Source organism: Colletotrichum scovillei (assembly GCF_011075155.1).
Source record: "Colletotrichum scovillei strain TJNH1 chromosome Unknown Contig00002, whole genome shotgun sequence".
Lineage (NCBI taxonomy): Eukaryota > Fungi > Ascomycota > Sordariomycetes > Glomerellales > Glomerellaceae > Colletotrichum > Colletotrichum scovillei.
This window is the reverse complement of record NW_023336260.1, coordinates 1546823-1561672: the sequence shown is the minus strand read 5'-3', so window position 1 is coordinate 1561672 and position 14850 is coordinate 1546823. Positions and strand designations below refer to the sequence as shown.

At 54.4% G+C, this 14850-nt stretch overlaps 3 protein-coding genes across 3 annotated transcripts; 1 reads left to right on the top strand and 2 right to left on the bottom strand.

Annotated features, from left to right (window-relative positions):
- Nucleotides 1-88: 88 nt before the first annotated feature.
- On the bottom strand, nt 89-3702 carry HER10_EVM0004057 (glycosyl hydrolase family 18). Its single transcript, XM_035473714.1, has 4 exons — nt 1834-3702; nt 1546-1777; nt 914-1482; nt 89-858 (listed from the first exon to the last, which is right to left on the bottom strand). The coding sequence occupies exons 1-4, from the start codon at nt 2038-2040 to the stop codon at nt 769-771; spliced, it is 1098 nt and encodes a 365-aa protein (XP_035337098.1). The 5' UTR covers nt 2041-3702; the 3' UTR covers nt 89-768.
- Nucleotides 3703-6145: 2443 nt separating this feature from the next.
- Nucleotides 6146-8832, top strand: HER10_EVM0009987 (methyltransferase domain-containing protein). The gene is made up of 5 exons (XM_035479457.1): nt 6146-7679; nt 7739-7808; nt 7862-7879; nt 7939-8140; nt 8193-8832. Exons 1-5 carry the CDS (start codon nt 7413-7415, stop codon nt 8689-8691), a joined length of 1056 nt encoding a protein of 351 aa, XP_035337590.1. The 5' UTR covers nt 6146-7412; the 3' UTR covers nt 8692-8832.
- A 1842-nt stretch (nt 8833-10674) lies between these two features.
- HER10_EVM0011433 (glycosyl hydrolase family 31) lies at nt 10675-14624 on the bottom strand. Its single transcript, XM_035480866.1, has 4 exons — nt 13358-14624; nt 12858-13307; nt 11154-12805; nt 10675-11082 (listed from the first exon to the last, which is right to left on the bottom strand). Exons 1-4 carry the CDS (start codon nt 14259-14261, stop codon nt 10837-10839), a joined length of 3252 nt encoding a protein of 1083 aa, XP_035337710.1. The 5' UTR covers nt 14262-14624; the 3' UTR covers nt 10675-10836.
- Between the last annotated feature and the right edge of the window lie 226 nt (nt 14625-14850).

The window sequence follows — 14850 nt, the reverse complement described above, 5'->3', positions numbered from 1 at the left end:
GCACTGCAACCCACAGCCCACTACACACAAAAAATCTCACGATGGTGAAAGGAGGGGCAGAAATTCTGAACCCAAAAAAAAAAGGTCTCTGTGTGTTCCATTGAATTTGCTCCAGGCCTCCGGCTTTCTCGTCGTAAGAGCCCGTGAGAGACCGAGAGACAGAGTCGCCCACGCGAGTCAACGGCGTCCCACGCGCCCAGACGCCTACCAAGAAATACAAATTTGTTTCCCATCCACCAGATATTTCCGCCCAATGCCACCCTCTCCCTCGTCTCGCTTTCTTCTATAATATGAGTCATGATGCAAAACCGTCGTGAAGGTAGAGAAATCGTGAGAGAAGCCATATGATGCCATGCAAAGTCAGCTACACCGCCACCCCTGGTCCACGCGTGGGATATCATCAGCCGCCCCAAATTTTTAAGTGTCCTTTCCCCGCCCCCAAAAATCCAGTCATGCCGCCGCCGCCTGGTGATGCGTCGATCAAAAAGGTTCAAGGGGGAATCATTCGTAAAAACTGAGCAAATGTCGAAAATCGAGTAAGAAACAAGTCCGTGATGCAGGTCGCCGAATTAAAGGAGGAAAAAAGAACGCCATGTCGCCCCCCTTGTCAGATGCTGTCGATCCCCTTACTCCGCGTAAATGCAATTATCGTCTGTCTGTCACTGCCTTCCGGCCCGTGAGGCCGAGGTTTGCCGACACGTGTCGGCGGACTGTTGCTGAATGTCTTGGACGCACTCTAGGTGATCCATTCTGAGGTAAATTAGCCCATCAGGAACTATGCAGAGCTCTGAATCCGGTGGCTATGAGACTCCGTGAGCTCTCCTTTGCGTCTGCTGGTCCGCTCCAGTAGAATAGTCCCTATCGACTCATTAGCACATGTATCATCCCATGGTATCATTGGGGCAAAACATACTCCTAGGCTCTTTTGTTTGCAAAATGCAGCCTTCATCTTCACCGTATCGGGGTTATCATAAGTGACGAAGCCGCCATCTGCTCCAACGCATTGGGCCCCGATAGACTTCTTGTCAATGACTTCCTTCGTTCCCCGACGGGGAAGTTGGTTGTACTCGAATGTCCCATTGTTCCCGCCACTTCCCTTGAACTTTTGTCCCGGCCCAGTGGCATGAAGAAAGCTGCGACCGTAGAGGGGAATGCCGAGGAGGATCTTTTGCGAGGGAAAGCCTTGCGAGACCAGATACTGCACGGTAGATGCGCCCGAGGTTTCGTCCTTGCTCATTGCATACAATTGTGCGTGATGGCCGCTTCTGTGTGTCCATGTGCCGGCGAAGTCGTACGCCATGAGGTTGAGGTAGTCGACGTAGTCGGCCGTTCGTTGCAGATCGATGTACTGCAAGATCGCTCGGCTGGCAGGTAACGCAGCAGTAAGGAGATAATGACTTTCGGGCATATGAAGGCGAACAGCCGCCAACAAAGCAAGGAAATGGTGGCCCTGCTGAGAATCACAAGGATACTCCCACATAACTGATCGACGATGTGAGCTAACAAAACACTAATGCAGAGGCAGGAAGAATCGAGCAAACTCACTATCAATGCCATCCAAGCCCGACGCGTCGACCAGGCCTCTCGCAGACCGTGCAAAGTTATCTCTGTAGAGTGTATTTGCAGCTATCACGGGGAACACGGCACTGGAATTGCCGCCCCCGATGGATAGAATAACTTGCAAATGGGGATGCTTCTGCTTGAGGTGCATGAGAGACCCTAGGCCACCCTGGACGCCATCGACTGGTGCGCGGGCATCGGCCCACTCGTCGCTCAGCTTATCGAAGGGTTAGTTAGTCAACCCATACGGCCAGCAGATTTGGGTATACTCACAAAAACACCTCCATCAGGCGAAATATTGGCAAAGGCGTAATACACATGGTTGATGCAGCCATAGTTCATGGCGCCCGGCGTGTCGCCTTGGTATATCCGTTCGTTGGGGAAGTAGACCGCGTTGGTGTACATGACGTTGGAGATGCTAGTCGTTCTGCGCGACTTGCGCGAAGACGATGAAGAACTCATCTTGACTCTGGTTGCCATAAGACTGTTCAAGAAAGAGAGGCAGGGTTCGGAAAGTCGGAAAGAAAAGCAACTCTGGCAGTCAATGTGACAAGGGAACGGTAGTAAGGACAGTATATGAAGAAAAGGACTTGAACCCAAAGCTGCATGTTTGAGCAATGAGCTGTTCGGTCAGGCAGCAAGCGCGAACCTCTGTGGCTCCAAACAGCATGGAGAAGTGTCTATATATCTAGCTAGACACCGCAGCACGGGAGTGACAAGCCAAATGCGACGGTGAGCGAATGCGGGACGGGCAAGGTAGTATAAGGCCTTGTTCGAGGCGGTGGAGACCAAGGGACGGGTATCAAAATTACAAGAGGGTCCAGGATACTTTGAAGCCATGATGCATGACATAATTGGGTTGGGGGTGAAGGATGGATCATGGGGGGTGCGAAGGGAGTGAGTACTTGGATGCATTTGCGCTTGCAGGGGGATGGATGGTGTAGAGACTTTTTGTCAAGTCATATATGAGAGATCTGGACGAGTGAGAGAAACGTCCATGTACCAGAGACGAAGAGGCGGAGAAGGATGAGGAGATGGCTGCCAAAGCCAAATTGCAAGGCATCGTAATAGTAGGGCGGCCATGCCCGGCCACTCGCGCCATTGTTTTGATTAGTTCGCTCGCTCGTCGGCGTCCTGACTCTCTCTTCTCTCTGTCTGTGAGTTAGCACCAGCGCGAGTCTGTTCCCTCAGTTCGAAGCCGGCCTTCGGCCACGACCACCGACCCTTGGCGGCAGTTGACGATCAGGGTTGCAACGAACAGGAATGATCCCTGCGCACCGCACCGCTACTTTGGTCCTTCTTCCTCTTCCTCTTCATCTTTGTTCGTCCACTTCTTCTGCGTCTTCCAGCTGGATTCTCCACGCTCGCCCGGCCTTGCATGCAGGTCTTAGCTGTGATGTACCTAGGTCCTAGGGAGCCAGGCCAGCGCCCCAAAAGTTCTTGACGCCCAGGTCTGTGCCTTGTTGTGTTATTGTTTAGGCGCGAGCATGGTGGTGAACAGCCGCATTCCTGCCGTGGTTACTCTCGGTCGCCAATGCGAACATCGCCGTTGTGCCCACGGCAGGGCGGCAGGGCAATAGCGGGGGAGAGCTTTGGTCTAGCGAGCTGCAATGATGGGCTCAGTAGTTGTGGTGCCTGTTTCTCTGGCAATCAGACGTCGGACTGGTCGGCAAACTAGGTACGGTCTAGGAGGATCTTGAGTGCTCCACGGCTGGTCATCCAGCCTCGTTGCATAGCAAGTTCGTTCGGCTCTTGCACACGGACGTTGATATTGCCATAACCGGATCAGGTTGCCGAACCACGGAGAGAAGCGATTTGAATGAACACTTGCAGCAAGACTAATTTCGGCATGAAACTGGCAGAAGACTTGGAACCAGATTCGAGACATGCTCGTTATTTCCGACTAGCTCTGGAAAGCGCCACCGTCAGCCACGAAGCGACATTGGAACCCGATGGTCATTCCTCGGTCATTTGATATTTCTGGTAACCTGGGGGAGATTTTCGCTTAAAGGTGAGAAGCCTTTGAAGCTAGGATGCCGAGGCTGGGGAAAACACCCCAGTCCCTGGATGTGGCTTCGAGCTGTAGAACTGATCGAATCCATGGTTAGGAGTACCGTATTAGTAGTAGGCAACTAAGCAGGGAAACCGGCCTGGAAAAAAGAAAGCATGGCTGGAGAATCCACGAGGCGTTGCTAGGCTTAGACGACGAGACGTGCGGCAAGACAGCGAGGCGGTATTTCTGCTGTGGTGTACCAAAACTCTAAAACAACCTGCTTCCCTGCGATGGGCCAAGTAGCATGCTGTGCCACGCTCCCACCGACGTTTCCGAGGAGTGTATCCAGCACTCGCACCCGATCTCTCAGGGTCAATTGCTGCCCGTGACCGGATGAGCGAGGGCCGAATTCGCTGTGGACTGAATTGAGCCATTACAGACAGTGGTCATCACACTGACGTGCAAAGAGTGGATCGACTGGCGAATCGATATGCACTGAAACCTTCGGGCGGCACGGCGGTGTCTGTTGTTTTTGAAGTGGGTAGATCCCAGCTCCTGCGCCGGCAGGTCGGGGGCTGGTCAGTGAATCACACACGGACACGCAAGGAGAATCAACTTCAGGCGGTGAAGTTGAGCGTCGAGCAAGCCGGGCTGGGCAGAGGGAGCGTCTGCGTCGAGGTTTGAGCACAAGTGACAAACTGGAATTGTGTCTCTCAGGACGGCCGTCTCTGTGGGCGATTTGACCAGTAGCATGGTTGCGAGAGTTGATGGGCAGGGGAGGGGTCGTCGAGGGGGACATGTAGCAGCAGCTTGGCTGCGTGATGTGCCCCACCAAACGATGGAAACAGCCGACAGAGTCGATGGGTTGAGGTGGAGGATGGGTGCAGAAGGACTGCATGCCACGCTGGCAGCACATGACGGAACATTGGAAGCGGCCCTGACTGTTGGGAAATCCGACGATTTGGATAAATGAGGTCATTGCATGAGGGATGGCCGAGTTGGGTATCGATGAATAGGCGACAGTTGCATGGTGTGACTGATATGCGAGGGCGGATTGTTGTCTTGTTTGCCCATTGTTGGTGCAATTCGGGGCCAATGGCAAGTCGACGACGAAGCGGACATGGAGGTGCTGTCTTTATGTGCGTCCGCACTGGTCGTGTCTTGTCGAGTTGCGTCGCCGGCCGAATCGTATGGGCCCACGAAAGACACAGTGCTATAAGAAGACGTCTATATTATGTGTGCCCGTACTGTCTCTGGCATGCAGATCAAGAGTAAAATCGAGGTCTCAAACGTTGATCCGTGATGTGGTTCCGTGATCCTACTGTAGGCATTTCGTGTTCCCACGCAGCACCCTGTCTTTGGTGTCTGTACGTACGAAGATATGCGGGCAGGGCTCCATATGTAAGTCAGTCGCAGTAGTCGGCTTCAGCCATTGGATGCCATGAGGGCAAAAGTTGATGGACCCCGGGCAAACTCTAGTCAGGGTCTGAAGAAGGCATCGTATTGTGCGTTCTCTCTCCTCCGTATCGGAGCGAAGCAAGTCAGAGATTCGAGGTCGAAAAGACGCCAAGACGGTTCCGGCCTGGTTAGAACGAGGGCATGGCGCGCGCCTCTAAATTTGGCGGTATGGCGGATGAAAACATGGCAGAAACGCGCTACAACAACTGGTGCCTGCGAGGGGAAATGAGGAGGGAAAGACGACGGAATGAATAGGCTGAAGAGTAGCTAGGTAAGCTATTGATTGGAATCGCTTTTTGAAAAGAGGCGGAGCAAGAGAAGAGAGGGCAAAAAACGATGTCGTTGGATTTGTGGCTTTGTTGGAGCAAACATTTCATCGGCCAAAGGGCAAAGGGGGCGGGGTCATTGGATCTGCTCACACTTCCATTCATTCCATGTCCCAAATGCCAGAACCTTGAGGCACAGTACTCCGTAGGCAAGTACGGAGTACTGTGGAAGGAGACCAAGGGTCCGGTTTGTCTCCGCCTGCCTGTAAGGTGTGACTTTCCACACCTGCAGCTGCAGGAAGGAGGAGGTTGGAGTTTGGATTTCGGAGGAAAGAAAGTTGGGAAGGTGTAAGTACCGCAGGTCGGGTCCATCTCTGTCTCGAGGTCTCGGGCAGGTGGGCAGGACCGGCAGGTACATACCTCACCTCGCCTTCCTCAACTTACCTTAGTTACCTAATGAAGATACTTGAATACTGAAGCAAGTCAAGCGATTGGGTAAAAGATGGAAAGAAACTCCATACTAAGGTACGTACACCTTACTGAAGGTACCTTGCCTTTTGGATGTAATGAGGAACCATCGGCAAGCAGAGCCCCTCCTCCATCTGGGACAGAATGGGACAGAGGAGCCAGCGATGGGGTCGAATGCAAGAGAAGAAAGAAAAGAAGAAGAAGAGGAAAAGGAAGGCGCATGTCATTATGCACGGGTCAACGTCCTGGAGCTAAGCCGTCCGTGATGGATCGATTCTGAACCCTGGCCTGAGAATATTTGGAGCTTTCGAGGAAAGGACGGCCGAAGAAGGTGGGTCCTCCCTACTTAACTAACTTGGAAGTGTTCCAAAGGTTGTTCGTTCCTTCCATCCCACTTCAAACTCTTTTTCTTCACCAGCATTTGGCAGGTCCTCACCAGGTTCCATTCTTTCTATGCCTAGATCACACCCTCAAAACGGTACCTTACCTACTGCCGTTTGCTGTCGTTTACCTCACTCGGCATCCGTTCCTTACCGTTGCTTTGCCGGCCGCTTCCATTTAAGCAGGAGAAAACCTAATTCCTAAGGTTGCACCCATCTCATTGCGTGATCCCGCCGGGCCGGCTGCTGAAGAACAGGAGGGGTAATTTCAACGTCCACGACAGCAATGCCGCCTCCCAATCGCATTATCCTCTGGCTGTGGCATGTCCTCGGATGATGGCGTATCTACTGTATTCTGGCCCTCCATTGTTTGCAGCCGATTAAGTCTTTGCGATCGTTGTTGTCTCCTTGTCCTAGAACAATCGATTCCCTTCCTGCTGAGCCACTGCAAAACTCTCCGCTGCCAACACTGTCTCCGTACCTGATGAGAACATGGCCAGTCAGAAGTGGGTGGGTGTTATGTTCCCTGCGGACCGCTTCACACATTTCCACTCTATCAAAATGCTGCTGATCGAAAGAGTTAGAGCCTATGAAACTGTCGCCTTGTACATACTTTTGTCGCAAGGGAAGTCAGTATGCTGCTATTGTCCAGCGCTGGGAGCTGCACCTCGCCGGATCGCCGCGAGCCCAACTCCATCTTATCCCTGGGCATGTAACCCAGATGGATATCGGTTCGGGCCAACAGGCCTGTCAACTTGGGACAAACATTGAACTGTGCCGCTTTTCGAAGCGGAGCAAAGACCCCCTGCTATCGACTTGTTCCCCCTTCCAATCTGTGCTCTCAATTGGTCTCGAGGACCTCGGCCAGCAACCAATGGAGTTGTTTCGTCCGTTGGAGCATTGCCTGATATTGCTGTCTCCTCACGCAGTAAAATGGAGCACACCCGAGTGAAACGGAACCAACCGATCAATTGCAATTCTTCAGGATACTCTCGGCTCTCCCACCCTTCCGACGTCTTATTTTTTGTCACGTTGAGACGAGCGTTGGCACTTTGACCACGTGTGCTTGCTACAACAATTTCGGTTTTGCGACGACGCCAAAATCCTACAGGAAATCTATGCTTTTGGTCACTGCAGTGAGATAGCCAAGAACTGATTGCTCTACGCCGTGCATTAGCGGTAAGATTTCGTGATGCCTTCTGACTCGCGACTGGGACCCCCTTGCTAACTCCCCTGTTTCTCTAGCTTCCAGAAAGAAATCGTGGATCCGTGGAGGTACCTGAAGCCATGTCCAGCAACGACGATCCAGCTTCTCAGCACCCCGCTGCTGCTATTGAGGCGGCCGATGGACCAGCTGACGAGAGTGAATTCGAGCCTGTTGACTGGGATGCGTCCTCGGTCGACTCTGCCTCGCTCAGCTCCAGCGTCTACGCGCACGAGTACGAAAATGGTCGTCGCTACCACAGCTATCGCCATGGGCGCTATCCCATGCCCAATGACGAGACGGAGCAAAGTCGCGAGGACATGAAGCATACCATGTTGCTCGAGCTGACCGTTAGCTGCGCCCTGCCGCTCGTCTGGTGACCCTCTCAAAGCTGACGATAGATACCCAGGATGGAAAGTTGATCTACGCACCCATCGGCGAGACCCCTCAGAAAATCATCGACATTGGAACTGGAACTGGTAAGCTCCACAAGTCACCACGGTCTCCGAACCCTGACTAATATGTTACTTAGGAACTTGGGCAATACAAGGTATGCCGGAACCCTCTTATCTGAGCTACCAATGATGGCCACTAATGCGGTCTTTGAAGTTGCCGACCTTTTCCCTGCCGCTGAAGTTCTTGGGATCGATTTGTCTCCAATTCAGCCTACTTGGATCCCCCCGAATGTAAAATTCCTTGTGGACGATGCCGAGGATGAATGGCTCAACGGAGACGACTTCGATTACGTTCACCTGCGTTCTGTAGCCCCCGCGCTAAGAAAGCTTGACCGTGTCTTGACCCAGGCATATGAGTAAGTCTAATACCAGAAACTCTTCCTGACATCACACTCACAGAGACGACAGACACATGAGGCCCGGTGCTTGGATCGAGTTCCAAGAGCTTCACGGTCAAGTTCACTGCGACGACGGTACCATGCCTGAAGATGACAAACTCAAGGAATTCTACGAGCTTACCGTCGAAGCCTTTGACGGCCTCGGCATCATGTTCCATATTGCACGAGACCTGCGTCCCCATCTCGAGGCTGCAGGATTTAAGGACATCCACTGTGAGGTGAAGAAGATCCCGGTCGGAACCTGGCCCAAGGACAAGACCATGCGGCTCATTGGACAATACATGAAGGGCGTCGTTGCCGATGCTATCCCGGCCTTCGCCGGTAAACCCTTTGAGGCTCACGGTATCTCGAATGTCGAGAGTCAAGTGTGGCAAGCGACGGCCAAGAAGGAGCTTGAGGACAGGACTAAGCACCGGTACCTCAACTTTTACTTCTGGTACGCGCAAAAGCCTGCAGACGCTCCCGAACATGATGCTGGCGCAGGCTCTTCAGGTGAGGATGACGCTTGAAAGGGTTGGGTGGCATGCACTGACGACATGTCTTTGGAAAATGTTATGCGTATTCATTTGATTTTCGAGGGCACCAGATGCCGATGTAGCAGCTCAACTTCTCTTGATACGAAGAAGACTTCAAATTTTATACTAATAGTCCTAAAATTGACCGTGACCAACTTGCATTCGGATCAATGTGACGAGGTGATTGTAAATTCAAAGGAGGGCGGAGGTAATTGGCTTAAGCCAGATAACGTAGGTATCGTTTTCATACATTTCTCCGAGACTCCGAATTTGCAGAATATATATAAGACTCTCGTTGCAGTCACTTCAAAAAAAAAAACTCAAGCAGACATAAACGACAGTCAACTTATGATGTTGTTAGAAGACGGATAAGTCCACGTATGGACGGGAAGCCGAGTTACCTCGCCGAAGGCCGGGCCCACTCGGACCCGAAAGACACCTGCCCCACCACAGTATCAGCTGACTAATTATATGGGCCCTCAATCAATTGAAGCTTCCAGCAAGCTTCCTCTTGATTGTGTCGCATTTCGATTCAAGCTATCAAGCACAACTCTTCCAAAGCCAACTCTGCGGTCGCTCTTCGTCATTTATCCTACCACAACACCTACGCTACACCACCCAGCTGCAATAATTCAACGGAGCCCCCATACGACCCAGCATTTATATTCAATCCAACCCGCAAACCACACCTAAACGACAACGCGACTTACCTTACTTTCTCGCGACTTTCCACAAGCTAAGACATCGACACAATCCTCAAGCTCAACCACCGTCCCTGCAGCTCTCCGGAGCGCCCAGCAACCCGGCCAACATGGCAGCCGTCGCCCCCCGCCCAGAAACAAACCACATCCTCACCCACGCCGCGACAGCAACCTCCTTCGCCTTCACTCCCTTCCTCCGCCAAACCTACCGCCACGAGCTCTCCTCGGACCGCCCGCAATGCAAGCCCTTCCTGGCAGGCCACTGCCCCCTCGGCGCCGCCTGCCCGGACCGCCACGCCTCCTCCAGCTCCTCGAACCCTACGGGCGGGCCGTCCCTGGTCTGCAAGCACTGGCTCCGCGGCCTCTGCAAAAAGGGCGAGTCGTGCGAGTTCCTGCACGAGTACAACCTCCGCAAGATGCCCGAGTGCAACTTCTTCATGCGCAACGGGTACTGCTCCAACGGCGAGGAGTGCTTGTACCTGCACATTGACCCGCAGTCCAAGCTGCCGCCCTGCCCGCACTACGACAAGGGCTTCTGTCCGCTCGGTCCGCGGTGTAGCAAGAAGCACGTGAGGAGGAAGCTGTGCGTGTATTACCTGGTCGGATTCTGCCCCGAGGGTCCCGGGTGCAAGTACGGCGCGCACCCGCGGTGGAGGACGGATTTGGAGAAGCCGAGTGCCAAGGTTGAGGGCGAGGAGGGGGAGATCAAGAAGGATGGGGAGAGGGAGGATGGCGAGATGTTTCAGCAGCATCGGGGGGACAGGCAGCGGGATATGCATGATGATCGGGGGCACGGTGGAGATCGGAGGCATGGTGGTCGTGGAGGCCGGTGGCGCGGCGGCGGGAATAAGAGATACCGTGGACGTGGCGGCCACTGAGAGAGGCTTTGACGGAAGAGGTGATGGGGGCATGTCTGGGCATGAGACTTTGCTGCGTCGACTAGGACTGCGAGGTCGAGTGAAGTTTGCGAAGGCCTGGGGGTCGTCAGGGGATAGCTGGCTGAGCGTGGCAGCATTGCTTGGATGTTGGGCCATAACGTATTCAATGATACCAAATTTCAATATTCACACTGATAGTACTGCCCTAGATTCGGGGATCTGGAGAATCGGGTAGTCAATGCCACTGGGAAGCAGATGCATTTGCACTGGTTCTGAATACTATGAGCGCACATGACTTGATTGCATTTGATACTGAACAATAAGGTAAATTTAGGACCTCTGAGCGTTGAGATGGTTGCATCTTGCTAAAGAAGCGAGTATCTCTTTTCTTCTTTTCGGCTACTTCTTGCTATTTACAGTCTTCTTCGGGTACAGTTAAACTCCCTTTTTGGTGTGACATCCACTGCTCATTCGCTCCTACACACCGCAACATTATCTAGATACTCTTCAACACACCAAAGATCCGAGCCTGAGGTGGTTTGTTTTTTACCCCAAGGCCTTTAGGACCAAGTAAGCTCCCACGAAGATGACCATGCACCAGCAGATGTGAAAGACTGCAGATCAGTGACGTGGAGAACGCGAGAAGACGAGTCAAAGGACCAGTTCGCTCCGTCCAGGGCTTTGCCGTTAAGAGATACCGAAGAAACGTCGCTCTGGACTCCCAGAACGGTGACGTTTCCGAGCGGGTTCGAGTCCTTGAACTCGCCAGATGGAGTGGCCTTGAGCGACTTGTCGGAAGAGGAGAGCTGCTCATCATGTTAGCGTCTACTTCCACCGCTTTGAATTTGAACTGTGATGAAAAGGGGGAAATTATTACCTCGACAGTGAGCGTAGCCTCTTGCTCTAAGCTCTCGCCGTCGTCAACATAGAGGCTGCCCGCAGCAGCACCCTCGCCGTCCAGCGCAACCAGTAGACCCCAAGGGTTCGCCCGGCTCTCAGTCGTCGTCAGCGCGGGCTCCTGCGTCGGGATAACGTATCCGCCGCGGAGGTAGACCGGGATGTGACCCAGCGGCGCATCGATCGTCACGTTCTGTCCGGGTGAGACGCCGGTGACGGCGGTCTGGTTGTACCAGTCATACCAGACAGTTCCCTTGCCAACGCCGGGGAATACACCGCCGACGGTGCTGGCGCCTTGTTCGAGACAGGGGGTGACCATGACCGCCGGGCCGAGGAGGAACTGCCGATCCGCGCCCGCGAGCCAGGGCTCGTCGGAGAACTCCCACGCCAGCGCGCGCATGACGGTGTCGCCGAGGGTGTGCGCCTTGTAGAACGCCGTGTACATGTACGGCAGCAGCGCGTAGCGGATAGCCATGGCGGAGCGCGAGGCCTCGGCGACGGCGGACCAGCGGTAGGGCTCCTGCGGGATGGCGGCGAGGACGTTGTGGTTGCGGTAAAAGGGGAAGAAGGCGCTGAGCTGCATCCAGCGGGCGCAGAGCTCCATGTCGGTGTTGCCGTTGAAGCCGCACGTGTCGACGCCGAACATGGGGACGCCGAAGATGCTGAAGGACAGGGCCTGCGGGATGGAGAAGAACATGTAGGCCCAGAGGGAGGCGTTGTCGCCGCCCCAGTGGCCGGCCCATTTGCCGGAGCCGGCGAAGGTGGAGCGGCCGATGATGAAGGGGCGCTTGCCGGGGAAGACGGAGAGGAGGGCGTTGTAGGTGGCGTTGAGGATCTGGTGGCCGAAGAGGTTGTGGAAGTCGTATTCTTGGGTGCCGCCGTGGTGGGTTGCGTTGGGGGAGACGGCGTGGACGGCGAGGTCGCCTTGGATGTTGTCGATTACGTAGGGGGGGTGGTTCACGTTGCGGACGCCTGGTGTGGGCTTGGTGCGGAGGTACGAGGTTGTTGATGTCGTTGTGGGAGTGGCAGATGCCGAGGTTGCTGCGGTTGCGGAGGTGGACTGGGCGGCTGCCAGTGAGGCAGAGAGAGCGGAGACGGAGGCGGCCTCGGTGCCGTTGGTCTTGTTGAAGCCTTCGGGGTACTGGAGGACTTCGTTGCCCGGTTCGCCGGGGAGCGAGAAGGGAGGGTGGACGGGGTTGAGGGTGAGGTTCCCACTGCCGCAGCTTCCTACGCAGAAGGAGGAGACTTCGGACATGTCGATCCAGATGCCGTCAAAAGCGACCTTTTGGAACCAGGTCACCATTTCGGTGGTCCACCACTCGAACGTCTTGCTGCGGCCAAAGACGGCGCCGACCCAGTCGGGGAAGACGGTGTAGCCAGGCCAGACGGCGCCGACGTAGAGGGATCCGTCCGGGTTGAGCATGAAGGCGTCGGCTTCGACGCCGCGGTCGTATGTTGGGTAGGCGTCGCTGGCGTTCTCCGGATTGGGGGCGTAGATGGCCGAGTCGACGATGGGGACAAAATGTTGGCCGTTCTTGTGAAGATTGCCGAGGACGCGGGCGGCGTCTTCGTAGCCCCAGGAGTTTTGGTCATCTTCGAAATCGCGGTATTGGTTCATGTAGTCGATGTCGGCTGGGAGCTGTCAGTTCTGAATCGTGGGCGACTTTGGGACGGAACAACTTACCCCAGAGAGTTTCCAGAGGAATCTCAAACTTGGCAAAGTCATCTGCGATCTCCTGGAGGTTATCCCAGCTGGTATAGCCCCATCTGCACTGGTGGAAGCCGAAGGTCCAGTATTGTTGCATGGCGGGCAGACCGACAGTGGTCTTCTGGTAGGACTTCATAACGGCGTCAGCAGTCGGTCCAGCGTAGAAGTAGAGGTCAATGGTGCCTCCAAGGCCTCTCCAGGTGATGTTGGACTCCCGGAGCAAGATCTCCTGGGCGTGAGCGTTGCGGAGGAAAACTCCGTGGGTGTAAGATCTGTAGTCGGCATTCTTGTCCGTGGCATTGGCGACGTAGACGGCCTCCTTGGTATCGGCATCGACTTGGTAGTAGCGGGTATCGAGATAGACCGGGTGAGAGCCATAGATATTTCCATCGATTGGGTCACCGACATCAGCCGCGTAGAGTGTGCCTATTCCTGTGAGTTTTGGTACGCCTTGGCCCGGTACAGTGGTTACTTACGAGTCAGATTGTTGTTCAGCTTGAAGCCATGGATAACTTCACCAAGTCCATACAGGTTGTAATTCTCAGGAAGCGGCGAAGAAAACTCGAAGAATTGATCTTCAAATACAAGCTTAGTCCCTGTGGTCGTGAACAAAACATCTCCAGTACTCTTCCTGGACACGTTGAAGCCGAAAGTGGGCTCGTTTGCCCACTTAAACTCCAAATCACTGTCTGAGCCATCAGAGCTCGCCTTCCCGTCTGCAGCGGGTTTCGGGACGAACTCTTCAGGAAGAATGAACCAAGTGTTGTTCTCAGCACCCAGGTACCGCGGCAACACTTGTACGTGAAGGCGGTCCGTCGCCAGGTAGTCAACGACTAGCGTCAAAGCCTCAACGTCGTTCCCGTACAAGTTGCAAGCTGAGCCGGCGAGATCGAGGTTGGCGGTGAATCCGTGCGATGTCGTCTGGACGTTGGAGGCAGTGTAACCCGGGCATACGCTTTGCGGGTCCTTGGCCTCCGGGTCCTCAATGTTGGGAATGAGATGCGCTCCCTCGTCTGCCGACGCGGGGACGGTGAACTGGGAGTGACCACTGCTGATCGTGGTCGAGGCCAGGTACTGTCGTGCAAACGGCTGGCCGAATTCCGCGACCCTCGCCATCGCGCAGAGCGCCATGATGGCGACTGCCGACAGGAGGAAGGGTACGCGGGTGAACATGTTGCCGTTGTTGCGCTGTGTGTCGTGTCTTTTCTCTCCTTTCTTGCTCGGGTATTGCTTTGAGCGGCGGGTGTAGAGCATCCAGAGACACTGAGAGAAGATGAGGAAGGCGGCGATCCAACAGAGAGTAGTCGTCGAGACCAAGGCGTTTGCCGCCGTTCTTATACCCCTCCATCCTCCCCAATCCATCCAGCTGTTGAGCGTCATTTTTCTGAAGGTAGTGAGAGTAGTGTAGCGTTGTAGTCGCGGTCAATTGATTACCAAACGAATACCTGCTTCAATTGGTCTTACAGGAAGAAAGAAAACGAACCATCATCGTGAGAAGGAAGTCGTCGGCCAGACTGCGGTGTAGCTTAAGCTTCCCCGCACAGACTAATGCGGAGGGTCAAGACGAATGCCGGGGGGCAAAGATGGGGGAGAGAGATGGAATGACGGTTAGCCCCGAGAAAAGATCGTTCTCTGGGGTAAAGAGAAGAAGCTACCGTTGGCCGTAGGGCCTGAGTTTGTGCGAACTTAATCGCGAAGCGGTTGATGTGGGATGGGAGAGGGAGCTAAGGTGGTGGAATGTTGGTGTATCTGGTGACGGAATGGCGCCAGAAGTTGGGGAAATGTGCGGAGTCTTGCGGAGTTTACGCAGACGGCGCGGCTCTCCCCATCTCACATCGTCCCATGGGGTTGTCGATCGCCGAAGAAGCGCCCGGCCGCGTGTAAGTAAATTGCTTGTCGCGACTTCACGTTTATACCTGGATGTGCTGCCTCTACAGATACTGGTTGGATAAAATAGTCGCTGAAATTC

Bases quoted from the DNA above. Each gene is read 5' to 3' on its own strand.
- HER10_EVM0009987 (XM_035479457.1), top strand. From the start codon at position 7,413: ATGTCCAGCAACGACGATCCAGCTTCTCAGCACCCCGCTGCTGCTATT. The intron at 7,680-7,738 runs GTTAGCTGCGCC...ATAGATACCCAG, and splicing joins CCATGTTGCTCGAGCTGACC to GATGGAAAGTTGATCTACGC. The intron at 8,141-8,192 runs GTAAGTCTAATA...CAGAGACGACAG, and splicing joins GTCTTGACCCAGGCATATGA to ACACATGAGGCCCGGTGCTT.
- HER10_EVM0011433 (XM_035480866.1), bottom strand. From the start codon at position 14,261: ATGACGCTCAACAGCTGGATGGATTGGGGAGGATGGAGGGGTATAAGA. The intron at 12,806-12,857 runs GTAAGTTGTTCC...GACAGCTCCCAG, and splicing joins TCCTCTGGAAACTCTCTGGG to CCGACATCGACTACATGAAC. The intron at 11,083-11,153 runs GTAATAATTTCC...CATGATGAGCAG, and splicing joins AGGCTACGCTCACTGTCGAG to CTCTCCTCTTCCGACAAGTC.
- HER10_EVM0004057 (XM_035473714.1), bottom strand. From the start codon at position 2,040: ATGGCAACCAGAGTCAAGATGAGTTCTTCATCGTCTTCGCGCAAGTCG. The intron at 1,483-1,545 runs GTGAGTTTGCTC...ATCGTCGATCAG, and splicing joins GGGCTTGGATGGCATTGATA to TTATGTGGGAGTATCCTTGT. The intron at 859-913 runs GTATGTTTTGCC...ATGAGTCGATAG, and splicing joins GCAAACAAAAGAGCCTAGGA to GGACTATTCTACTGGAGCGG.